Consider the following 24,042-nt stretch of genomic DNA (forward strand, 5'->3'; position numbering starts at 1 on the left):
CTCTGCAACATCGCTGTAAAGCAGATGGGTACCATTGACATCGACGAACGACTGCAGAAAAGTTCCCACTGCGCTGACGGATTATGTCGAAAAGAACAATTTGCAAGGTAAGCAGAGGTAGGAAGAGTGTATTCATACCCTGTCGTCATTTCGTCGTTCATCACTTCCTTACATCCAGTTCATAGAACAAGCGCAGCGATTCGGCTGAGCACGGCTAGGCAAGACGAAACCGCCTCAGTTGATATTGATTAATACATTTCTCTCCATTTATGTCGAGCTGCAGGCCACTTACACCTCGTTGACCAGATATTCTCTATTCGTCGGTGCCAGCTCCGGAGCAGAGACGGAGAAACGATGGGCAAGACTGGACATGCATGAGCGGCGTGTATTATACAGCACCCACAGCAGAGATGCAATTTCGACGATGCACCAGGCAGCCCACATCATGTTGGCAAGGAGATTTCCAAGGGCATCAATGAAGGACGCATAAACTTCTTTGAAATGCATCTCTTGATGTTCCCTATCGACCTAGTGAGTGGGATTGCATTGCATTCACATGCTTCAAATCTCAAGCTCTTTACCTTTGTTTGTTCCTTTACTGATATTTAGCTTTCCAGGTATATGGCTGGTATACCAAAGGCACGTTGCACAAATCGATCATCACGAACAACGCAATGGCTAACTATATCTACCAGACCGTCCGAACAACGAAAAGCTGGATGTGGTTGTTGTGGAGGCTACCGCCATCACTGAAGAAGTGCGGTGTTATTCCAGGCGCCTCTGTTGGCGTCTCCAGAGCTTGTTTAAATGACTGACAAGGTATGACCGGCCGCTCATGTCATCATACACCGTAACAAGGACGTTGGTCAATTGCAACCAGGTCATTATCGAGCTCAACACCGCAACACCTTCATTCGAAGGACTGCACGATATCACCATGACGGATCTCCCACCTCGACGGAAGCCCCACCTGATCATGGCTCCCGAAGGTATACTTCTCCGAATCTAAATTAGCACATAGGACTAAATTCTGTATAAAGACCGCATCAGCACACCACACATACTAGTAGATCCAGATAAAGTCGTTGCTATTATCGAATCCGACCACCCTGCTCAAACGCAACCAAACGCGCCAGAAAATGATGCCAGCAAAGCCATTGTTGCTAATCTCACTGATTTCCTTGAACATGAGGTCAACCATGGTCGCCTCCCAAAATCATTACTTCCAATTCAATCAGGCATCGACAATATTGCTAATGCAGTTGTTGGCGGCCTTGCTGCCAATTCTAAATTCAAAAACATGCGGGTATGGACAGGTGCTACAGGACTCCTTCCTTGACCTCTTCGACTCTGGCAACCTCGACTTCGCCACTGCAACTACAATTCGTTTCTCTCCTGACGGGTTCAAACGCTTCTACGACGGCTGGGAACGGTATTTCGACAAGCTTCTTTTGCGAAGTCAGCAAGTATCCAATTCGCCGGAAATTATTTGTCGTTTAGGAGTCATTGGCATGAATACGCCCGTCGAAGTGGATATCTATGCTCATGCCAACAGCACTTGCGTCATGGGCTTACGCATGCTCAACCGCCTGTGGGGCTCGGCAGATTTCCTCCGCAGTGCCAGATATTCCATTATGCACACGCCGTCCATTCGTCCTACCAAAAAGGATCCCACGGGCGTCAGCTGTATTGTCCCGATGTGCACCCACATTGATCAGACTGAACACGACCTTGACGTTGTGGTCACAGAACAGGTGCATTCACCCACCGCCCCTTCTGCCACGATCATGTAAGAGCTAAATACCACCATGGCATAGAGCCAAGCAGATGTCAGGGACCTGAGTCCCAAAGAGCGCGCACGCGAGATCATCAAGAAGACAGCACATCCGGACTACAAACCAATCTTGCTACTTTGACCGAGCCGAATCGTAAGGGCTGCTCTGGTTGTGAATGATGACGAACGGTGATCATGCTAGTCGTATTCTACAGACATTGCCTCAAGAGAGCATGGGGCCACGAACCTCACCGGCTCTGGCAGACACTCAAGATGCACAAGAAGCTAGATGAGAAGGGCACGATGAAGATCACCAGCTGGGATTGAGAGAATGGGGAACGAACTGTGCGGACAACGGGTGACTCGTGATGACTCGAACATGGCATGGAACCATTGGTCATTAAATCAGAGGCAATGTACAGCTTAGTTGTTTAGGATGATTTACCATCGCAGATATGTACAATTCATGGCATCTCGAGACTGATGGGATGACTGACCTCCACCCAAGCCCCCAAAGCCATCGAGATTTCCCCTGTACTGAAAATCCTATCGCTTGCCAAAACGCCTCCCTGTCAGCCCTACCGAATCACTGCTCATCCACTTCTCTTTTGTAGAGGACATCTCCGCCATAAATGGTTTGTCCAGCCTGTGTCACGTTCAAGATGCCAGCGGCGACCAGATCATTGGCAAGCCTAGCGATGATGGCGTCGCAGCCCTTGGCGGCGAGAATGTCGATAGCAACGGGCAGATACTCTTCATGTTGAGTGATGTTCGAGAAGTAAGACGCTTGTCCGACTGTCGCGTGCGGTCAGCGCCCTAACAACACATTTCGTCGGCAGACGACGGCGTTCTACCACTTACTGGGAAAGACGCTGTCAGGCACCTCGGCAAAGACCGAAATTCGACCGCTGTTGAAACCAAAGGGCACGGTAGGTGGCCTGCAGGAAAGATCAGTAATGCTGACAGCCTAGGATGCCTTTGCGATCGGAAGTGTACCTGAGATATTTGGTTCCGCGCGTTCGACATGCCGGTTCCAGCCAAATAGATCATGAACGCGTTGGAACACGTGACGGGGTCCGGAACCAGCACGTTCGAGTTGAACCAGTCCATGAAAAGGGTCTTGTTGTGGAGTGCTTCATCGAGGGCTGAGTCAGGCTGGCTATCTGCATACGTCCATCGCACCAATGGGGAGGGATCGATGAAGGGGCGTCGTCCGTCGTGCACTGCTGCGTAATCGACGTAGAATGGATCTCGAACGAGTCGTGTCTGTTGTTTGGACACGATGATGGCGTACGTGACGTTCAATAAGCTGGTCAGGCTTGATGTTGAATTCGCAGGGCCGGACGAGGCCCATTGGGAGGTCAGGTTCACCGAGCTCACATTTGCCGACAGGAAGGATTGTAACTTGGCCAGGAAATCCAAAGCCAAGCCACTTGCCGCAGAGGAGGCATTGGTGGGAAAATTGTAGGTTAAGATCCTGCTAGGATAAGCGTCGTATGCGGGAAGGGGTCCATAGAGCACCTCCTGTGCCGTGGCCCAGAGCTCGGGATCTCGGGTCAAGAATCCGGCAGTGTCGAGAACGGGAGAGAGCGGCATAACACCGGTAAGTTCTACAGCGTCATGAGTAGGACGATTTCCAAAGAGGCCTTGCGTCTGGGAAGGCCCACGAATACTACCACCCGTATCGGAGCCAACCGCTATATCGAGCCAAGGGTAAGTGCCCATACTGGCGCCAGCTCCGGCTGAAGACGACGAAGGATCTTGATAGCCATCTCCACGCGCATTGAAAGGAGAATGATAATCGACCCAGTCAGCGGTGGCCATTTGACCATTGGCGAACTGACTTGTCTTTTACTTTCCCACGATGATTGCACCGGCATCGACCAATTTCTGCACAACAACAGAATTAGCAGCAGCTGGTGGGTATAAATTGTGGAAAGCTCGATTGCCGTTGCCTGTTTTCACGCCAGCAACATCATAGATATCTTTGATACCGACTCGAACGCCGACGAGAGGCTGCTCAACTGACGGGGTGTAGTACAGACGGGAGGGCACGCCGATGGTCAAAGATGCTGACCCTTCAATCGCTGCAGACAATGTCGTAAAACTACCTTCTGGAGTGGCAAATATAGCTTCTGTGAATGATCCTCCAAAGTCGGAATACAGCCTGTATGCCATATAGACATCTCCAGTTGACGCAGACATGAAGTAAGGCCCTTGGGGTACAGCGGCATACTCATCCAATGTACGAGTTGTCTTGACACCATAAGAAGCTATGTCATCATCTTCGAATACCGAAGCATCAGGGGCGTAGATTACTGCAAGAAAGTCAATCCTCAACAAGTCGCACAACAACTTCCAGTATCATGCTATGGCGAGACCAGCCAGGAACCATACACGAAGGAGAGAGCCAGAGGATGCTATTTGGAAAACATACTCTGCATAAAGCCAGCTTGAAAGACGTCGTCCTCAGCCCTGAAGGTTTCCATAAGGACAGACAAGTTGCTCCCGGCCTTCGCATCGCTCAGCAGGGTGACAGGGTACAGACCACCAACAGAGACACATGTCGAGAGGTCCAATCCTTGCAATGACAATGTGCCTGACGAGTAGGGGGAAATGAAGTATGAGATGCCATCAAGGCTAACGCTTGACCCTGTAGACGACAAAGTAACAGCATCAGCAACTCCAATTGTACCCAGTCCCGTACGTAGTGATAGGATTAGAAGGAAACCATTGATCAGCGAAATGAGAGACATGGTGATCACCCAAGGAATCTTGAAAGCAAGAGTGAAGTGACTGCAAAACACCAAAGCCAGTACTTATGCAAGTATCTGCTGCTCACCGCTGCCACTTTCTCGTTGTTGAACAAGGCTCGGTGTTTAACAAGGCTAGATGTGCCTTATCAATGGCTGCAGATTCGTACCACGCAAGTTAGTCTGTATTGATCCAAGACTCAAGAGGTGCCAAGTGGCCATAGCTTTAGATAAGGCACCTGTATCAGACAGGAACGGAAGGTAAAGGACACTGATTGCCCTTATGAGTAATTTATCCCAGTTGTCAACTCGGGTCAGACGGCATGATATCTTTTAGGACAGAACTTGAAGAGCTGGAAGACGAGGCAATGTGTTAGTGCGAAGGCGCGAGCGTTAGCCTCAATTGCTGCGAAGCATCCAGCTAATCTAGCACCATATCGCAGGCATCTTTTGATGCCGGTCATTCAATACAGCATAGATGTAAGTCACTGTCCTGGCCTTCCTGGCCCCAGAGCAGAGGTAATTGGCGGTCCAAACAACAAGCTCGATCAAGGAGATAGTGGTGCCAAGAATGTGCCAAGAAAAGGGTCCGACAGGATTTCAACTATCTACTATGACTGTTTAGGAAGGAGTAGCCCAAATGATAAGTACGCAATAACCATTTACTTAGGCTAAATACCACGTGGAGATTGCGCATTTTGAATTGAAGTCGCGTTGCTTCAGCCCTCATGCAGTGTGCGCTTAACCACTGGCTCTGGCATGGCAGATTCAGTGAAATCACAGGCCAATGCGTCGTCAGGTAGAACACTCTTTCCCAAGGGCCCAGCTTTCACACTCGAGAACTTTTCGAACCGCGACTTCATTGTGAAAGACTTCATTGAGTCCCTTTCCGACAGCGTTCAACCTTCAAATCGACGATCACAACCTGCAAATTCACCCTTTGACCCTAAACCTTTCATTCGTACGTTTGAGCAAGCGCAGCGGCGCCTGACCGACTTGTCTGGTGACCTCGAGCTGCGGGAAAACGAGCTATCGGCAGCTGTGCGAAAGGCGGAAGCGCAACATGCGTCAAATACGGAAACATTGGGGGAGAAACTGAACTCGACCATCAACAGCTTCAACAAACTCGATACTTCCTTAAAGTCGTCCTCCAAAGAAAGATGGGGAGGAAATGCTGCTGTGGAAACTGGCAAAAGGCTCGAAGAGCTGGATCGTCAAAGAAGGAGAGCATTAGATGCCCACTTCTTGATCGAATGCTGGGAGGAAGTGAGCAACAGAGGCGAGCTTACTCTACTCGAAAACTTACGAAGGTCTGGCACAGGGGAGGGTAAAATCCGCTCGGCACATATTGCTCGACAGTTGCTCAGGATAAGTCAGCGTCTGGATCCGAACAGCTGGGCTTCTACAGACGGGGCAAGATATACCAATGGTGTGACCAATGGAAACACAAACACGCGCAATCGAAACACCAGAGAGATTATAGAAAAGTTCTCAGAGACCCTGGAGAAAGACCTGTTAAAATCATTTGATGACTTTTATCGAAGACAGAATTTCGATGGTATGAAAGACTGTGCTTTGGTGTTGCAGGATTTCAATGGTGGCGCTAGCGTCATGGCCGCTTTTGTAAATCAGCACCAATTCTTCATCGAAAGAAACCAGCTCGTTACCGAAGAAGTTGGTGGTGACCAGGAGACTTGGATGCGGCTGTCAGATCCAGATGCCGAGCTGCCAGGGATTGAGCCAGGCTTGCAGTCTTTGATTGATGAGGTCAAGGTCGTGGTGCAAGAGGAGTCAAGTATCATCAAGCGAGCATTCCCTTTCTACGAGCAAGTTCTTGGAAAATTTATACAAAGAGTATTCCAGCAATCCATACAACAACGATTAGAAATGGTATTAGAGAAGGCGAACTCGGAGTCATCTCTGGCATTCTTACGCTCATTGCAAGCGGCACGCAGCTACATAAACGCCCTGGTGGATGACTTGAAAGCTCATGGTCTGACGGAGCATCCCGAAATCATCTCATCCCAAACATCCTTGATCCTTGATCAGCAGCTCGAAGAACTGTTCGTTCCCTACTTTGGCGGCTCATACATTGACAAGGAGAAACGCAATTTGGAAGAGCTCTACAAATCGTTGATGTTCAAATTTGAGTTATTCCATTCCAGGCGGCGGAAGGCGCCGACCACATACCTCGCATCTCTACGGAATCAAGGAAGAGAATTATTAGCTTCAGCGAGAGAAGCAGCCGACGCCTATGTCAAGAGTCTTGACCTCGAGAAGATGTCTTCTACGCAGAAAAGAATGCTATTGTCAGTTGCTGGGCTAAAGGATGCGGACAAAGCGCAAGAGGAAATCGAGCTCACCGAAGAAGATGGGCGGCTCAGCATTCCATTTGCCAAAAGAATGCTGAAATGGCTAGCCGAGGGAGTTGGTCGAGGTCTGGAGCTGAATGGGGGAAGCGAAACCCCCAAGGATGTGGCTGCGCTTCTTGATATGTTGCTAGAGAATATGGGAGCAAATTACGTCGAATTTGCGCTTGACGCTGCTAGTGATCAGGCCGCTGCTGCAGAGGCAGCCAAGAAGGAACCGGATCTATCGTATCTGGCGCACCTGCGAACAGCAACCAGCATCACACATTTGATGATTACCTGCATCAATACTGTGTTGATCCCATTGGCCGCTTCAAGCATAACTATACGCCGGGAGATGGAAAAGAACACTAACCTGGCCCTTAACAGGGTCGAAGACACAATCAATGTCATTGAGCAGCGTACGGTCGATGCTGTACTGAATTGGACTACGAAACTGTTAGCTAAGCAAGAACGCAACGATTTCAGGCCACGAGACGATGATCTTGATTCCTCATTGATGCAGCTTCAAACACCTGTGAGTATTTAGCTCGCTGATTTGGGGTCCTTGTCAGCGGCTGACCTATGATTAGACCTGTGATTCTATCTACCGATTTCTTACCTCCTTCCATACGCTGGCGTCTCAGGCCCTCGATGGTATCAACCTCACCATTCTCTTGACTGAAGTTGCCATTGGCTTCCGCAGCCAACTCCTTGATCACTTCAAAAAATGGCAGGTAAATGCCACTGGTGCCTTGATGGTCACCAAAGACATTACGAAGTACCTTGATCTGCTGCGATCATGGCCACTGGATGCCAGCTTCATTTCGACGCTGGAGATCTTGGCTGAGATTGGAAACCTCTTCGTGATTGGGCCAGAGGCTTTGAGGGAAAGACTGAGGGCTGGTGCTGGAGGTGGCGCACTGGCTGGAGTAGGCAAGGAAAATTTGAGGCCTTATGTCCTTAAGAGAGAGGATGCAGGGAGTGTAGGAATACAGAGCGTTTTGAACTCGCTGTGATGGACATCTACGGGAGAAAACGAAAAGCACGGCGTTCATGATCGTTCTTGCATTGGCTTACGTTTGTCGAGATGATACCCTTGCTGTCAGCAGGTTTGGCGATGCATCATTTTCTGGGACGTGTCCTCATCAGAGCTGAGAATTGTATGGTATTGATTACGGCCACCACCGGGGTATTATGCAAAATGTACTCCTAGCAATGCAGCCCTCTCCCGCGCTGTAGACCGTTCTATACCCGGAACCCATAACCTTTCATACAATCCCGATACTTGTCAACCATGCTCTTGCAGTCCTCCTGAGGATCGTCCGCTTGCGAGAAGAGCATGCAGTCATCACGGCTAGCCTTCTCGTCTTTGCACACACAGCATGGCTATCCTTTGAGTCAGAGTGGGCGTCGACGAACAAGTTCAGAGTGAGCCTTAAGGTTGGTACCCATACCTTTACTTTGGCTGAGCCTTCCCCGGCGGGCTTCATCTCGGAGGCAAGGTTTGAGGGAGGTGCTAGGGCTGGAATGCGCACTAGTAAGTGGTTGTCGAGTCGACTCAGATACTGATAGATTCGACGTACCTGGAGCTGTGTCCACTGCAGGCGCTGAAGACCATGAACTGAACAGACCCATCTTGGTGATGTGTGGTGAGATGGGCGAGGCGCATAGGATGAATAATTATCTGGAGGGTGATGATGCCGGGCAGGTTGCGGAGGATAGAAGTGCTCCGATTGGCTACATCGATCGTCTCAGCCATCTACCCACTCTCTTTTCACAACTCAATGGTCATCTATGACTTGCTAATGCATTTGATCTCAACTACCTGTTCACCACCGTGACAACAGAAATGCGCTGCTGTGTCGCATTTACCGCTCAGCTCCTGCTGCTGTGGACTACGCACGGAAGTCCTAATGAGAATCACCTCTACATGCACAGGTTACGTTGATGTGTTGAAGGAAGCTACGGATTGTATCTTCTTCGCCACCTTCCTGAACAACCTCCCATAAGCTTGCTGTTGCTCCTACTCTGTTTATCCGTCTCTGTTCCTGCCTAAAATATGGTTCCCAGTACCTTTATCAATGATGAATTTGCAGTTACGACCATTTTGGTGCCGTTCTGTTGCCTTAATGGGCTTCAAGCTTTCGCATCCTTCTTATCTTCTTTACATTACACTCTTTATTCAAGGCTCTGCGCTTGTCTATTCATTCGTTGTGAATCTGTCTCTCCTTCACACTCACATTGTGGAAGAAAGTACCACAGTTGTAAGACTATAATCAGAATCAGGTAATAACATTGTCGATTATCATCGCCAACGGAGGGACCCATCAAGCCCTACATCATCCTTGCTTACTAGTGGAATTGGTCTCAATGGGCTCTCTCTCTATCTCGGACTACCTGCTGACCACTTCCCTAAGAAACCTCCTCTTACACCCAGCACTTCGCCAACCATATTGACACATTCATCACAATGAACAAATCTTTCAACAACTCAAAGGGTGACCTTTTAGCTACCACAAACGAGACGAGCTCCTATATCTCACGCCTTCTCAATCCAGACAATCATCACCAGCGTCAGTTTCGCAGCACTGCTCTATGTAGCCCCATAAAGCCCGATCCCAGCAAGGTCCTGCTCCACAATAGCGATCCTTGCTACGACTGGATCTTCAGCTCCGCGTCGAACGCTCACATCGCCATTGACCGTTCTGCCTTCAAGACATACACTCCTTTCATGACCTACGTTCTTGCCATTTCCGATCACCGCCAGATTCCCGTTAAGGGCATCGGCTCAGTCGATCTCGATCTCCGACGCAAGAAGGGTAGCAGAAAGTGCCACACCATCACGCTTGAGCATGTCCTGCACGCTCCGAGCTGGATGTGCAATATCTTCTCAGATGTTTATTTCGAGCAAGGAAACGGAAAGTTCGAGCATACTTGGGGTGACGAGGGAGTTCAGTTCATGAAGAGGAAGGATGGGGGTGAACTGCGGACATGGGGCTTTACGGAGGATTTCTGTGGGTTAGAGAGGCTCGTGCTGGCGAGAAACCTGAACGGGACGAGCCCCATGCTTGACGACCCGGACAGGGAAGTGTTCTCAATCAACGTTAAGTGGCCGCAGGGACAACAGGATCGTTGGGAGGTCTTCCTCGAGGAGCAGGAGAGGAAGCGTGAGGACCAGAAGAGAATGTTGGTGAAACGAGATGGAAATGTCAGGCAGATCAGTGAGAGCTCGATGGCTTCAAAGGCTTGAATGCTGTGCGAGCGCAAACAGGTTGTATACCTTTCCTCGTGGCTACAGATACGGGATATAATTCGGGGTGGATGTGGGACAGAGTACTTCTGAACAAAGCCAACAGCGGTGCTGCAGCATTATAGGCATCATATAATATGGGGATTGTGTAGACAGCATTTGCGCAGCGAAGAGAATGGCTGACATGGCACATGAATAAATGGTTAGTATACACTTCTTTACCCTGGGTGGGCACTTAAAACGTAACCCAATGAGCATGGTCATCTCCTATGTAACTTCCTTCTCGATGCTCTTCCCCCCGGAGCCTCCCTGCGGGTGAAGAGCACTTTATTACTTCGATTTGACCGTACCAGTGGATTAATACTCCAATAGATCTCGTCAATCCTACTCAGAGCCAGCGTCATAAGTGACTTGCCCAATTGTATTGTGTGTGGAGGAATTCAGGCCTGCGTCACTACACCCCACCCTGACTTATGTCACTGTGCATGCCACCTCAGCTTTTCATCAGTTGCAATTCCGTTGATTACCCCTAACTACCTCAATTCTCTGTTTTCAAACATACATATCACCTATACATTCAGCAGAAAATGTCCTACAACGACTACGATCGCCATGGTGGCTACGGCCGAGATGAAGGCGGCTATGGAAGCAGAGGTGGGGAAGCAGAAGAATACTACAATGAGGGGCAGCGTCCGTATGGCGGAAGACAGCACGAGGACGGTGATCGTCGGGGAGAGTATGGAGGTCAGGAAGGAGGGAGGAGGTATGATAATGGTGGTGGTGAAGGCGGCTATGGTGGGTCAGCGGCAGGCTACGCAAGCGGTGGAGGTTATGGTGGAGGTAATTCTGGCTATGACCAAGACGAAGCGATCAACCACGCCCGCCAACATGGCAACGAAGAAGACGGTAACCTGTTCTCTCAAGCTATGTCTTTCCTCGGCCACAAAAAGGACGACGACGACGACGATGACGACGAGATCGATGAGCAGAAGATGGTTGGGGCTCATCAGCAGCTGTACGGTGATCAAAGCACTCAGGGCCCTCAGGACTCCAAGTCTCTTGGTGCTGGTGCTGCGATGCAGGCTCTGAAGATGTTCACTGGTGGAGGAGCCGGGGCTGGAGGTATGGGAAGCCAGGGAGGTGGTAACTCGCAGAGTCAATTTATTGGCATGGCAATGGCACAGGCTGGACGGCTCTACGATCAGCAGAATGGACAGGGCAATGTGGCGAGTGGAGCAGACAAGCAGAGCGCGGTCAACGCAGCCGCCAAGTTGGCCTTGAAGATGTACATGCAGAGCGAAGGTAAGGGAGGTGGAGGCGGACCTGGTGGTCTTATGGGCCTTGCCAGCAAGTTCATGTGAGGTCCATGGGTGCTGCTCGGACGGGCAGCATATAAAGCCTGCTTCAGGATGGAAGCTTCAGAAAGAAGCGAGCATTCAGCGCCAGACATGGACGAAAGTTGAATGCAAGTAGATCAATTACCGAGCCACGCTGATAGCACTCAGCACATTTCCCATCAATCGTAGCTGGAGTGAAATGTCTCCTGAGGCAGATTGGCCCCTTGGCCCATTTCTGGTCGTGGGTTGAACCTTGAAGTAGATATTCCATACTAGCGAGGCTAACTCGTTGTCTCTATGATTCATTGGAAATGAAACATCATGATAGGGTAGGGAGAGCAGGGGTTGATGCTGTACTGCCAAGACCTTGGTCGGCACACCTGCCTCTTCTGCCCGCAGGCAAAAGCAGGACATCATAGGTCTCTCCGTCCTTTATCCAGAGCAATCCAAAATCACCTTGTTCTTGTTCTTGTTCTGTCACTCGCTTCATCCCGGTATCTGTCCGCGCTTTGATGAAATTGTTTCCTAGTTGTCGGGCTCTTCTATCTAGTCAACTCTGTGGTATACTCTGTGGTATACTTTGTGGTGTACTCTGAAAAGTCCCACCTCCCGGGCCCATGATCCAGCCTTGGGTATCACCCATCTCTGAGAATCCTATCACACGATGAATCAACCATCCAGTGATGGTTGGCGTGGACCTTCTGGGCCTCCAGCCCACCACGGTATCCCTGAAAACAATACGCAGCCGCAAGGGCGACCATTCAGCAGCTTTGGGTATATGGGCCTTCCCTCCCACTTATGATCTGCATGCAGACCATGCCTAGTGTTCCTGTATCCGCCAGAAGCTGACGCATTCAACGTGTAGAACAGGAGCGCCGCAGCAACAACAAATCGCACAGTCTCAGGTTGGTGGAAATGTTCTGCTTCCACCATCCTACCATCCAGCAGGTCCCGCCAGCGGTCACACCCTCCCAACTCTTGCCGATCTCGCCCAAGGAAGTCAACCTGTTCACCATCAGCCTTCACAGTATAACACACATCCACCACCTTCGAACACTGGGCACTCGCTTCCTGGCCTGGGCCACACACTTCAGCAGTCACCTCAGCGCATAGTCAACCAAGACCGCGAGAGAGAACTTCGGGAACGAGACAGACGTGAGATGGAAATGATGGAGAGGCAGAGACAGCGCGAGGAAATGCATCTGCGCGAGCAAGAGCAAATGAACCGGGATCGTGAGCTTGCCGAGCGTGCCCACCGAGAGCAGATGCAACACCATCCTGTTCAAAATCACGCAGGCTCGATACCCATCCACCAACCAGTTGCTTCAAAAGTTCCGAACTCGATTCATGGACCAAATGGCCTGCTCTCGACTCTGGGTTCTGGCTCAGCACCAGCTAATTCGATTCCTGCAAGCAATGGGCCCTCGGGCTTGTTCACTATGGGCTCCCAGCAACAAGAAAGCATGCCACGTCCTGCATACCTTCATCAAAGTGCTCCGCCTGCGCAGCCTCAACAGATGCCGGGCTTTGCAGGCCCAGGTCCTTCGCCGATGCCCGCTCATGCTGCTATTGGTCAGCAACAGCCCATCCTAAATGTAAGCATGTTGGAGACTGCCCTCACGTTGCAGCGCGTTAACATTCATCCCAATAGGATGCACTTAGTTATCTGGATCAAGTAAAGGTCCGTTTCAGCGATCAACCAGACGTCTACAACCGCTTTCTAGACATTATGAAAGACTTCAAAAGCCAAGCGTAAGCGTGATCGCCATCAACCATAAATCTTATACTTACTTCAGACTAGTATCGATACCCCGGGTGTTATTGAACGGGTGTCAAATCTCTTCAATGGACATCCGGCGCTTATACAGGGATTCAATACATTTCTCCCTCCTGGATATCGCATTGAATGTGGCACAGACGACAACCCTGATGCCATTAGGGTAACTACGCCACGTGGAACCACAACACAATCATTGCAAGCAAGAAGCCGGCCAGCTTTTGAGGTGGCAGCGCTGGATGGTAATACGGGCCCTAATACTTTAGCACGGCAGGAAATGCTTGATCAGAGTCGTCAAGGCTGGATGCAACATCAAGGCCCGATGCCGCAGTACTCTCCCACTGGCCGCCATACTACTCTGCCTATTTATACACAACAACAAGGGCCATCTGGTGATGTGTCTTACGAGAGCCGTAATGAACAGGAAGCCGCTAACGCAGCGCTGGTTCATCAACAAGAACAGCGAGGTGTTTCGCAGCTACAAAATGCCGTTACAGCCGCCACCAACGGGTCTACAGGCCGAGGCCAGTTGATGCAGATCTCTCCGAATTCTGGACCCCCAGCGACATTGGCTCAGCAAGCTGGCCAGGTGTTACTGCCAGGTCAGCAAGGTGACATGAAGCGAGGCCCGGTTGAGTTCAACCATGCGATAAGCTATGTTAACAAAATCAAGGCGAGTCTTCTCTACGAAAAGTGGCGGGATGTGGAATTTCAAGAACAATCAGCTGACCATTGAACAGAATCGCTTTGTACAACAACCTGAAACGTACAAGCAGTTTCTTGACATCCTACAAACATACCAGAGAGAGTCAAAGCCCATACAGGACGTCTACGCTCAAGTTACACAATTGTTTCACACTGCACCTGATCTGCTGGAAGACTTCAAACAATTCTTACCGGAATCCGCGGCACAGTGCCGCGGATGAAGCTATGATTAGCAACGTCCGGGGAGAGTATACAGCTGGCCAAGTCGCCCAAGCACAGACACCAAGACCAACAACCAAGATGCCTCCTCTGGGACAATTTGATCCTCCGAGTACCAGCAAAGAAAACAAGAAACGTCGAGGTGGACTCGGTGTGCAGTCTTCGGGTCAAGCTGGTCCTTCCAGCTCCTTAGATGCCATTGGCACTGCCCAAAGTGGACGAGGCGGCGCCGTCCAGGTAGGCAATGTGAATAAGGTTAGTGAATACTCTGTCTCTGCTTGGACAATGTCTGTTATTATAAATTGACATTCAATCATTCTCATATCCCTCTCATTCGTCCATCAACTGGCTTCTTACCAACCGACATACATCAACCCATGTTCTCCTTCATTCCTAACACTATCTTTATTGCGCAACACAACCACCGATCCAAGATATGCTCCATGAGAATACTGCTGACCTATTCCAGCGAGCGAAGATGAGTCATCCAAAGATTGTGCAGGCCGATGCATCCAACGTCTCACCCTCACTTGTGCCTCAGCTACCTGAGCCACTTCCACCTCAATCCTCTCTGGCTATTACTCAAGATGAATTCGTATTTTTCGATCGCGTGAAGAAGTTCATTTCCAACAAGAATAGCTACACTGAATTCTTGAAGTTGATCAATTTATTTACACAAGACCTCATAGACAAAAACACTCTCTCTGATCGGGTCAGCGCCTTTGTTGGCGGTAACCCAGATCTAATGTCTTACTTCAACAGGCTGATCGGCGTTGAGACCCCAGAAGGGATTATCGAAGCTCGTGCCAAACCTGATCCTGGTCGCGTGAACCTTTCGCATTGCCGATCTCTGGGGCCGAGCTATCGACACCTGCCAAAGCGCGAGCAGCATAAGGTGTGTAGAGGTAGGGATGAAATGTGCTATGATGTGCTCAATGATGAGTGGGCCTCACATCCTACATGGGCTTCTGAAGATTCTGGGTTTGTTGCTCATCGTAAAAACCAGTATGAAGATGGTCTCCACCGACTCGAAGAGGAACGTCACGATTACGACTTCCACATCGAATCCTGCCAACGTACAATTCAGCTCATGGAGCCTCTTTTGCAGCAAATGCGACTACTCAATGAGACTGATCGGGCCAGATTTGTCATTGATGAGAAGCTTGGTGGTCAGAGCAAGGCAATTCCGACCCGTATCATCAACAAGATTTATGGTCCCCAGGTGGGCAAGAATGTGATGGCTTCAATGGTTGGTCGGCCGTCAGCCGTCCTGCCCATTGTATTGAACAGACTCAAGCAGAAGCTCGAGGAGTGGAAGCAAAGTCAACGAGAATGGGAGAAAGTCTGGCGAGAGCAGACCCACAGATTTTTCTGGAAAAGTCTTGATCATCAGGGCATCAACGCCAAAAACCTCGACAAGAAGAACTTTCAGCAGAAGACTCTTACAAGTGAGATTCAGGCTAAATACGATGAACGGAAGAAGATACGTGAAGCAGGGTATCAGCAAGTAGCTCATCAATTCGAGTATGCCTTTAGCCAGCAGGAGGTTCTTTTAGATGCAAGCCATCTCATATTGTTCGCCCTTGAGAAAGACCGTGCCACCTACAACAGCGGTGAGCAAGAGCGCATTTCGGCCTTCTTGACCAAATTCGTTACCACATTTTTTGGCATCGACGCCACCGTCTTCAAAGAATTCATGCTGGACATTTCGGAACAAGCTAGCAACGGGGATATGGATGACGAAATCAATGGCGAGGAAGCCATCCAACAACGGTACTTGAAAGCCAATATGCGAAAGGCCGATATTCTTCACCGCCTTGCTCTGAACAAACACGCTGGTAAAGAAAGTAGCATTTTGACTGGCAGCAAGGAATCCACACCGGCAGGAGGGCTCATGAGCGAGCTTGAACAGGATGACGATCCGATGAACGATGCAGATGTCGTCGCTGATGTTGCGGCCCGAAGGTGGATGGATCATCCTGCTATCACTCATGGTGACAAAATGCGACGGTATCTTCTAGATGAGCCATATGAGCGCGATGAGTTCAACCTTTACGCTAACGCCAATATCTACTGCTTCTTCCGGCTCTTTGAAGCCCTCTACAGTCGTCTTCTTGCAATCAAAGAGAACGAAGCAGCGGTCCATGAAGATGTGCGGCGAGCAACTGGCGAAAAGGGCCAACCACCCAGAGCTGCCATAAGCCTCAAGATGATTGATAAGCTACCCTCAGATTTCTTTGTCGATGTCGGACCGAAGACATCATACTATCGCCAGATCATCACGATGTGCGAGGAAGTGCTCTCTGGCTCTCTAGATCTGTCACATCTTGAAGATACCTTACGAAGATTCTACATGAAGAACGGGTGGCAACTTTATACCATTGACCGGCTGCTGGCTGCCATCAATCGCTTCATCATGAATATATTGAGTTCCGATTCAAAGGACAAAAGCACAGACATCATCAATTTGTTCTACAAAGACAGAGACCGAGATGAAACCACCCGTACCCAGGAGAGATTTTATAGAAAACAGGTGCAGAAGCTGGTCAAGGAGGGTGAGGTTTACCGGATCAGATATGTAAGTTGTCCATTAAAGCACTAGACGTCCTGTACTGACCAGTTTCAGAACCCAAATACTACCAGAGCAACCATTCGACTATTCCCCTCGGATGACGATACTTTCTCTGGGGAAAAGCTAGATGACGAAGCTCGTTGGTCGGTCTACGTCACGTCTTACCAGATGCTTGATCCTACTGAGGGAGTACCTCATTCGAGAGTTGGCAAGTCTTTCCTTAGACGCAACCTTGCGAAGAATGTCGACGTCGACACCATTCTGTCGGAAGATCGACAAGAGCTGCGGGTTGATGTCTCCACATATCGTATCATCTTTACATACAATGGTGTTCCGGGCAAGCCTTTTGTGTATGAGAAAAAGATCTCGAAGAACGAGATGGCGTTTGCGGAAGACGCTCTCAAGAAGGCAAAGACAAAGAGAGATGAGAAGATGAGGGAGAAATTTGTGACCAACGCGTCTTGGATGAAGACCTTGAGCGCTGACCAAGTTGAGCTCAGGAAATCAGCGTGGCTGAAAGGGTTGGAAGAGGGGCTGTGGAAGATGGAGGAGGACTTGAGCAGGGTTCTCACGAATGCAGATACAGCCCGGGATGCTATGGTCGTCCATGGAGCAATCTAAGCCGGCTCAAAGTTCGGGAGCATAATAGGGATGCAAGGAACTTACGATCTTTGTGGACGTGAAGTTGAGAAAAACAGTCACATCGACCGGTGGAGGTATGGGTCAATCTTGGATATTGACATGCTGACGGAGGTCTCTACTCATCATGGCTATAGCAAGGGCTTAATTACAAGACGTCTTCACAGCTCACACATATTCGTACTGCATATGTCCTGCCAAAGCGATTGACATGTTCTTCGTCCCCACTCAGACCTTGAGACGAACAGAGCTCAAGACATGTGACGTCTCTTGGCAAGAGGTAATGCTGCCTGCCACCAGTGCTAGCTAAGTTAGTACGTTTTTGTAGAATTGCTCTACTACTAAGTAAGTACCTACGTAGCGAGGATCAGAAACTAGGACCGATGGACCGAGATCACAACCGGTAAATGGAGAGATCTCCCTCCGTCCCCGGCATCATGTCTGCATCATGGGGTGTGGGTCAGAACTGGCACTCCACAAAACTGCTCGAGGGGGCCAGAAGCCCAGCCGTGTAGGTGAGTCGTGATGTAATCTGTTTCATCAGGCTGTATTGCACCGCTACTGCCAATTGGCAAAATATATGAGCCTGCCGGGACTTGTGGGTTGAATAATTCTCGATCCAGTATCCATCGAATGCTCAGAAATACCCTTCTCCAAGGATTTCGAAGATCAATTCCATCGGCTACACGCTCTTGCTGCCATCCCTTACGCTCAGCTACATCCTTCAACGAATTTCGTCCATTCAACACATCAGCCTACGTCAACATGCCTGAGAACCTCAAAAAGTCCGAGGTCGACTCTGACCCCAGCGTCCTCAAACAATGGGACTACGACACGCCCATGGACAAGCAGATTGAAGACCTCTACAGTATTATGGATGGCCAGAAAGTCTGCATGCTTAACACCTATCGACCCGGCACCGGCCCTGTCGGCCGCAGCATGGGTATTGCCAAACGCGATGGTCCCGATCTCTTGTTTCTTGCCAACAAGAACTCCCAGAAGTTCAAGGACATCGAGTCCAGCAGCGGTGAGGTGCAGGTTTCTTTCCAGGACATCAAGACCCAGGATTGGGTTTCTGTTACCGGCAAAGCGAGCACCCACGGGAACGATGATCCGAGGGTGAAGGAGCTGTATGGGCCGACGATAGCGGCTTGGTTTGGGGATCTGGGTGACGGGAAGCACAACGCCACCAAGGACGATCCGAGAATTTCGCTGATCGAGGTCAAGTCGTCGTATATTGCGTATTGGAAGACCACTGTGGGCACTATGGGTTTCATGAAGGAGGTTGTCGGTGGTGCTATGACGGGTAAGGTTGCGCAAACAGGGCTGCTGAGGCAGCTGAAGCAGGAGGATATCGAGAAGGCCAGAAGCCAGAAATGATGGCTGATGAATGTTAAGTACACCAAATGCTGTCTGATAACATGACCATAACGTTAATAAGCCAATTGATTTCTTGCTGAATCGTAGACCAACATCGGCATATGTCATTTCCCTCGTATTAACGCACCACATATAGCACAAAAAGGATGAAACACCAGCTTACAATACTCCTTCCTCTTAAAGATTGGTAGCTTTTGATGCCACTCTTCAACGCTCCTGGTAGCGTATCGAGCGAAAGGCCGCCACAGCTTGAAGCTGTCCATCAAAGAAGGCTTCTTATGTTTGAATGTGTGTAGCTTGCATGTTTGTTGGATGAAAGGCCGCGTCAGGTGTGAAGGGTCCGACGGTCCGGAGGATTGTCTGGCCAAATCATGCCTGTCCATTTAACCTTGTGCTGCTATGGCTGAACCTAGCGCTTACCATTTGTGGCCGGAGGGTTAGGGGCATTGGAGTCTATTGAATTTGCCCAGAAGAGCCGCGTGGTGTTTGGCACAGATGCCTGCGTCATCTGAGCTGGCTGAGCATGATTGGTGATGCCCTGATGCGGTGGATGCTTGACCTGCCACTTTTGCCTGCGATCTGCGCTAGATTTCATCTCCAAGAATCAACAGATTGCCAAATCCTGGTTGTAGCCAATACTTTTCGTACCATAGTACTTTCGGAGTTCTTCTGCTTTCTTCATTAACAAGAGGCGTTATCACCGAGACTGCTATTAAGGTGACACATTTGACCACGGGTCATCGTCGTTCTCTTCACATTCGTTGCAGGGATTACCTGAACATCACCGCTCATTCACTGATTGAATTCCGGCATCTGTCCTGACAAGGCCTCACACCCCTGGACGATCGGACAGGCCGGTCCATGCTCACACATCTGCATCAGTGATGAGCCAGGGTCTGACTTGAATTTGGAGTCTCTGGATATTGTATTGAGCCGCTCAGCCAGAGCTGATTTGGATCTGAATCTGGATCTGGATCTGTTGGACAGTGTTCGACTTCTTGTGAGGAATCTGTCGCCGTCCTCAAGATGGCAAGAGCACGAGGTGAGCTGCTGCAAGACCTGCATTCCGTACACCCTTTTTGTGCTTCAGAAAGCACGACTGACAAATCTAACTCATGCAGTCTCCTCTTTCATGACCACTTTTGGTCACAAACTACAACATCCAGTCTCAGCCTCACCTCCGCCGCAGCCTCAGGAAAGGGTCCAGACGGAACCAGTCGCTTCTTCTTCACAGCGATTCTCCTCGTCACCAGTTCGAGAGCCTTCTGCCCCATCAACACCCCCAAGAACAAGAACGGAGCGGTCTTCCTCACGACCCCGCTCAATGATTTACCAACCTCCATTGATGGACACAGCCAGGGACACTCTACCAGAGTTGTTACCGATCTTCACGTTCCTGAATAGTCATGCGAACAAACTCTACCAAGAAGGATACTTCCTCAAGCTGAATGATCTTGACATTGGTGAGTTCTTACTCAGAAGATTGGTTGCTGCGAATGCTGATCAATAGCAGCTGGTCGTCCGAACACCGAGCGAAATTGGACAGAGTGCTTTGCTCAGCTTGTGGGAACTGTTTTGTCCCTGTGGGATGCTGCAGCTCTTGATGCAGCTGGACAGGACGGGGAGGTGGCCCCGACATTCATTAATCTGGCAGATGCCTCTATCAAAATGGTATGTCGATCCGGGTAACCTACTTCTTTCGCTAACCAACGCATCTGTGAAGATCGAGACACTCCCTACCAGGAATCAAGACGTACAGCCTCTGCAGAACGTCCTCTCGATATCTACGGCTGGCAAGAATCGATATCTCCTTCATTTCAACTCCTTCCATTCCCTCACTCAGTGGACCGCGGGCATTCGATTATCCATGTTCGAAAACACCTCACTTCAAGAATTATACACGGGCTCGCTGATAGCTGGCAAGGGAAAGTTTCTCAACAATATCAGAGTGATTATGGAGCGATCCAAACTTAGGACCGAAGACTGGGCGAGAGTGAGATTTGGAGCAGGTACACCCTGGCGACGATGCTGGTGTGTGATTGATCCACCCAACGAGAAGGACTTCCAGAAGGAGCAGAAGTCGTTGAAAAAGCGTTCGGCTTATGACCGCCCAATAGTACTAAAGGGAGATATCAAATTCTATGAGACCAAGAAAACCAAGAAAACCACACCCATCGCGACCATCACAGATGCATATTCTGCCTACGCCATCTATCCACAGTCGAAACCGCTCATTGACCAATCCACGCTCGTAAAAGTGGAAGGACGGATTACCATTCATTCGAAACCTGAATCTAAGACAGAAGGCTTCGTGTTCGTGATGCCGGAAGTTCACCCTGCCGTCAGTGGGTTCGAGATGATGCTTCGCTGGTTGTTTCCCGTCTACGATACCTTTGGCCTCTATGGACGGCCAACACGGCTGATTGCGGACACGCTTGATAATCGCGGCCTCATGTTCGCCATGCCAAAGGAGCGGCGCTATGGCTACTTGGACATTCAGGACGTTGCTGCTTTGGTATGCATGGATGGCAGCCAGGCATGGAGCGAGCAAGAATGGCGGAAGCAAATGAAAGATGTCACTTCGAAGCGACTTTCTAGCACTGAAAGCCAAATGGCGAGTCGGCAAGGCAGTAAGAAGGCCTCCCGGACCAGTCTGCCTGCTGGAACCAGTTTGCACTACGAGGATGGAGCATCCATTCGATCTACACCATCACAACGTCGTAGGCATAATCAATCTACCGACACCGTCTTCGCAACACCAGCAAAAGCTCGCACAGCGGCCTCAGGTGGCTCTCTTACTTCAGCGAATTACCACGCCAGATCGGTGTCTGACACACTGGCTTTCTCTAATTCTCCACGGAAGCGGACCGAGCCGTACGTTCCTTCGCGGCTCTCCACCGACCGGGAATCTGAGGCTCTTGACCAGCCACCAGCGCCTCCAATGCATGGACGGCCTTCTCGCAAAGGTCGTCCTGGTGACATAGAGCTTCCGAAGCCACCAATGGGCTTCGGAGCCGAGCCCCAAGCGTCAGTGGTACAGGCACATGATGAGGTGGGATCTGAGCTTCGGCCGCAGCCACCTCCAACACCAGTGGCAGCTCCTCCTGCATTCTTACACAGTGCCGGAGAGAGACCGTCTCTGCGACCAAATGCGAGCCCAGATTTGAGGAGAGCGAACAGCCGCATGTCCATTGCGACGCTTTCTCAACTCGTGGATGCTAGCAAATCTGGCACAGCATCGAATGATGCGGTGGCGGCGGCAGGAGCAGCTGCAGCGTGGAAAACCAAGGAGAACTTACGAAGCGAAGATCAGGCTTACAAAGGGGTAAATGAGACCATTAGCCGACGAGATTCTGCTGCTGACCAACGACTTCCAAGTAAAGGCATGGTAGCAGGAATGAATCACAACGAGATTGAGTCTGCCGATTCGCCGCGCGCTCAGGCAGCGACTTACATAGCATCACGACCCGACGAACTCGTTCGGTCAACTACAGACCGGTCAATTACCCGGAAGCCATTACGAACCAACGAGGCGATAAGTTCAGGTCCACAGGGATCGACAGAGAATGGGTCCAACGATGATCTCACCAAAACGAGAACAGTGTCTAATCTAATCCCCCCCCAAAACAATAGCCAAGTTGCCAACCCTCAGCAGATTCCTGACAATGACCCAGACCCAGACACTGACACATCTGTTGACTATTCGAGCGCTCCCGAGTCGACTAAGAGTAAAAAATCAGATAGTTCGACCCCCAGGCAACGAACAGGAGTCTTGAAGACGGTTGGCAATCCCAATCATGCACCGATTACTCCAGCTCGCCTGCCGATCGATGGTTCAACCGTACATGCCGCAACCACGCAAAACTACTCGAATGGGTTCCGAAAGAACGCTAGTCCGCGCTGGAACCACTCAAGGACACCGTCAGATTCCTTGACTCCCAACGACGAGCGAAGGTCATCTTACTTGGGTGGAGTCAGTCCGAACAGTAATTCCGCTTCTCGTGAGCCATCACACTCACCCAATCCTGGAGAACGAGCCGTGCCCTGGCAGCCAGGTGCTGCAGCGATCGGTTCTAGTCGAAAAAGCCCTAGCCCTCGAATCAGTCCTGAAGAATATGTTCAGCAACGATCAAGCGCCAACCGGGTTGTCAGTCCGGTTCCGCATCAGAAGAATCGCTCCACGGGCCATCTTCCCCAAGAGCGTCCCATTTCTGCAGATTGGTCCAAGCGGAAGGAAGTAGGATCTCGACCGTTGTCTGGAGATGTGTCTGTGATGCTCGCGCAACAGCAAGACTATTCCAGCCACCTGTCTGCACGAGAGCAGGAGCATGTGGCCAGGATGACCAATTCGCCGCTGGTCAACGTGAATGCTGGGAGGCAGCAGAATGTGCAGCCATCGGGACTGGTGGGTGCGATTGAGGCACGAGAGCAAGAGAAGAAGCAGGCACGACAGGACATATCAGGTCAGATGGTGCAGCATGCAATTGCGCAACGGCAGCAACAATATCAAGCTCATCAACAAGCGCAACAGCAAGCGCAACAGCAAGCACAACAGCAAGCACAACAGCAAGCGCAGGCGCAGGCTCAAGCGCAACAGCAAGCAGCACTCTCACCTCAACAGCAAGCATTCCAAGCGCAGGTAGCTGCAGGATTCTTTGGTCAGCCACAGCCACAGTCAAGGAGCACGCCGAACAGTCCTGGAGGATGGGGTACGCAGCCCAGCCCTCAGCAACAGTGGCCCAATGCTGCGACACAGACATATTGGGGTGGTCAGTCGCCTCAAGCGCCGAAGCAACAAGCAGGAGGGCAGCAACAGAGGCCTGAGTGGCAGGCACGGTTGAGGAAGCCAGCTCCTGGACAGAAATGAGCTGATGGATATTGGGGTGTTGAAAGCATTTGGCTGGCATTGCATCGATGGCATCAGATGGGCATAATTAATTGGCCAGAGCTCTAATTACTTGCTCTTTTCTATGTTGATAGTGCACTGTTTCCTCAGGAGACGGTCGTTCAACAATAAACATACCGAACAGCGTACTCTTTCGCCCTCGATGCATCCTTCACATGATCTTTGTAGGGGTGAAGGGAGACGGAAATCGAGTGGTGCATCTTGGATTCGGTGATTTAGGTATGCACCCAGTGACTAAGAGATTCTGCATCACCCCTGTCTGTGACCCTGTCTGTGACCCCTGTCTGTGACGTGTGTGGGGCCGCGGCCCATAACATAATAGACAGAATTAGTGGCCGTCTTGGCTCCTGCATCTCTGTCACAAGAAATGGGACTATCT

The 24,042-nt window shown here is 50.3% G+C and overlaps 9 protein-coding genes across 9 annotated transcripts; 7 read left to right on the forward strand and 2 right to left on the reverse strand.

Annotated features, from left to right (window-relative positions):
* Nucleotides 1-835: 835 nt before the first annotated feature.
* EPUS_02170 (uncharacterized protein) lies at nt 836-2,101 on the forward strand (the record flags this gene model as incomplete). The annotated part of the gene is made up of 5 exons (XM_007803937.1): nt 836-989; nt 1,041-1,264; nt 1,317-1,789; nt 1,852-1,928; nt 1,977-2,101. The coding sequence occupies 5 exons, from the start codon at nt 836-838 to the stop codon at nt 2,099-2,101; spliced, it is 1,053 nt and encodes a 350-aa protein (XP_007802128.1).
* A 259-nt stretch (nt 2,102-2,360) lies between these two features.
* On the reverse strand, nt 2,361-3,598 carry EPUS_02171 (uncharacterized protein; the record flags this gene model as incomplete). Its single annotated transcript, XM_007803938.1, has 3 exons — nt 2,361-2,569; nt 2,636-2,712; nt 2,739-3,598. The coding sequence occupies 3 exons, from the start codon at nt 3,596-3,598 to the stop codon at nt 2,361-2,363; spliced, it is 1,146 nt and encodes a 381-aa protein (XP_007802129.1).
* Nucleotides 3,599-3,625: 27 nt separating this feature from the next.
* Nucleotides 3,626-4,530, reverse strand: EPUS_02172 (uncharacterized protein; the record flags this gene model as incomplete). Its single annotated transcript, XM_007803939.1, has 2 exons — nt 3,626-4,092; nt 4,212-4,530. The coding sequence occupies 2 exons, from the start codon at nt 4,528-4,530 to the stop codon at nt 3,626-3,628; spliced, it is 786 nt and encodes a 261-aa protein (XP_007802130.1).
* Nucleotides 4,531-5,286: 756 nt separating this feature from the next.
* Nucleotides 5,287-7,894, forward strand: EPUS_02173 (uncharacterized protein; the record flags this gene model as incomplete). Its single annotated transcript, XM_007803940.1, has 2 exons — nt 5,287-7,413; nt 7,469-7,894. 2 exons carry the CDS (start codon nt 5,287-5,289, stop codon nt 7,892-7,894), a joined length of 2,553 nt encoding a protein of 850 aa, XP_007802131.1.
* A 1,454-nt stretch (nt 7,895-9,348) lies between these two features.
* EPUS_02174 (uncharacterized protein) lies at nt 9,349-10,128 on the forward strand (the record flags this gene model as incomplete). Its single annotated transcript, XM_007803941.1, has 1 exon — nt 9,349-10,128. One exon carries the CDS (start codon nt 9,349-9,351, stop codon nt 10,126-10,128), a length of 780 nt encoding a protein of 259 aa, XP_007802132.1.
* A 587-nt stretch (nt 10,129-10,715) lies between these two features.
* EPUS_02175 (uncharacterized protein) lies at nt 10,716-11,489 on the forward strand (the record flags this gene model as incomplete). Its single annotated transcript, XM_007803942.1, has 1 exon — nt 10,716-11,489. The coding sequence occupies one exon, from the start codon at nt 10,716-10,718 to the stop codon at nt 11,487-11,489; it is 774 nt and encodes a 257-aa protein (XP_007802133.1).
* Nucleotides 11,490-12,148: 659 nt separating this feature from the next.
* Nucleotides 12,149-17,359, forward strand: EPUS_02176 (uncharacterized protein; the record flags this gene model as incomplete). The annotated part of the gene is made up of 7 exons (XM_007803943.1): nt 12,149-12,239; nt 12,336-13,060; nt 13,117-13,217; nt 13,267-13,935; nt 13,983-14,421; nt 14,636-16,744; nt 16,793-17,359. The coding sequence occupies 7 exons, from the start codon at nt 12,149-12,151 to the stop codon at nt 17,357-17,359; spliced, it is 4,701 nt and encodes a 1,566-aa protein (XP_007802134.1).
* A 783-nt stretch (nt 17,360-18,142) lies between these two features.
* Nucleotides 18,143-18,757, forward strand: EPUS_02177 (uncharacterized protein; the record flags this gene model as incomplete). Its single annotated transcript, XM_007803944.1, has 1 exon — nt 18,143-18,757. One exon carries the CDS (start codon nt 18,143-18,145, stop codon nt 18,755-18,757), a length of 615 nt encoding a protein of 204 aa, XP_007802135.1.
* A 1,026-nt stretch (nt 18,758-19,783) lies between these two features.
* EPUS_02178 (uncharacterized protein) lies at nt 19,784-23,624 on the forward strand (the record flags this gene model as incomplete). Its single annotated transcript, XM_007803945.1, has 4 exons — nt 19,784-19,799; nt 19,879-20,220; nt 20,271-20,428; nt 20,481-23,624. The coding sequence occupies 4 exons, from the start codon at nt 19,784-19,786 to the stop codon at nt 23,622-23,624; spliced, it is 3,660 nt and encodes a 1,219-aa protein (XP_007802136.1).
* Nucleotides 23,625-24,042: the final 418 nt, after the last annotated feature.

The sequence above is a fragment of the Endocarpon pusillum genome, assembly GCF_000464535.1.
Source record: "Endocarpon pusillum Z07020 unplaced genomic scaffold scaffold2749, whole genome shotgun sequence".
NCBI classification, from domain to species: domain Eukaryota; kingdom Fungi; phylum Ascomycota; class Eurotiomycetes; order Verrucariales; family Verrucariaceae; genus Endocarpon; species Endocarpon pusillum.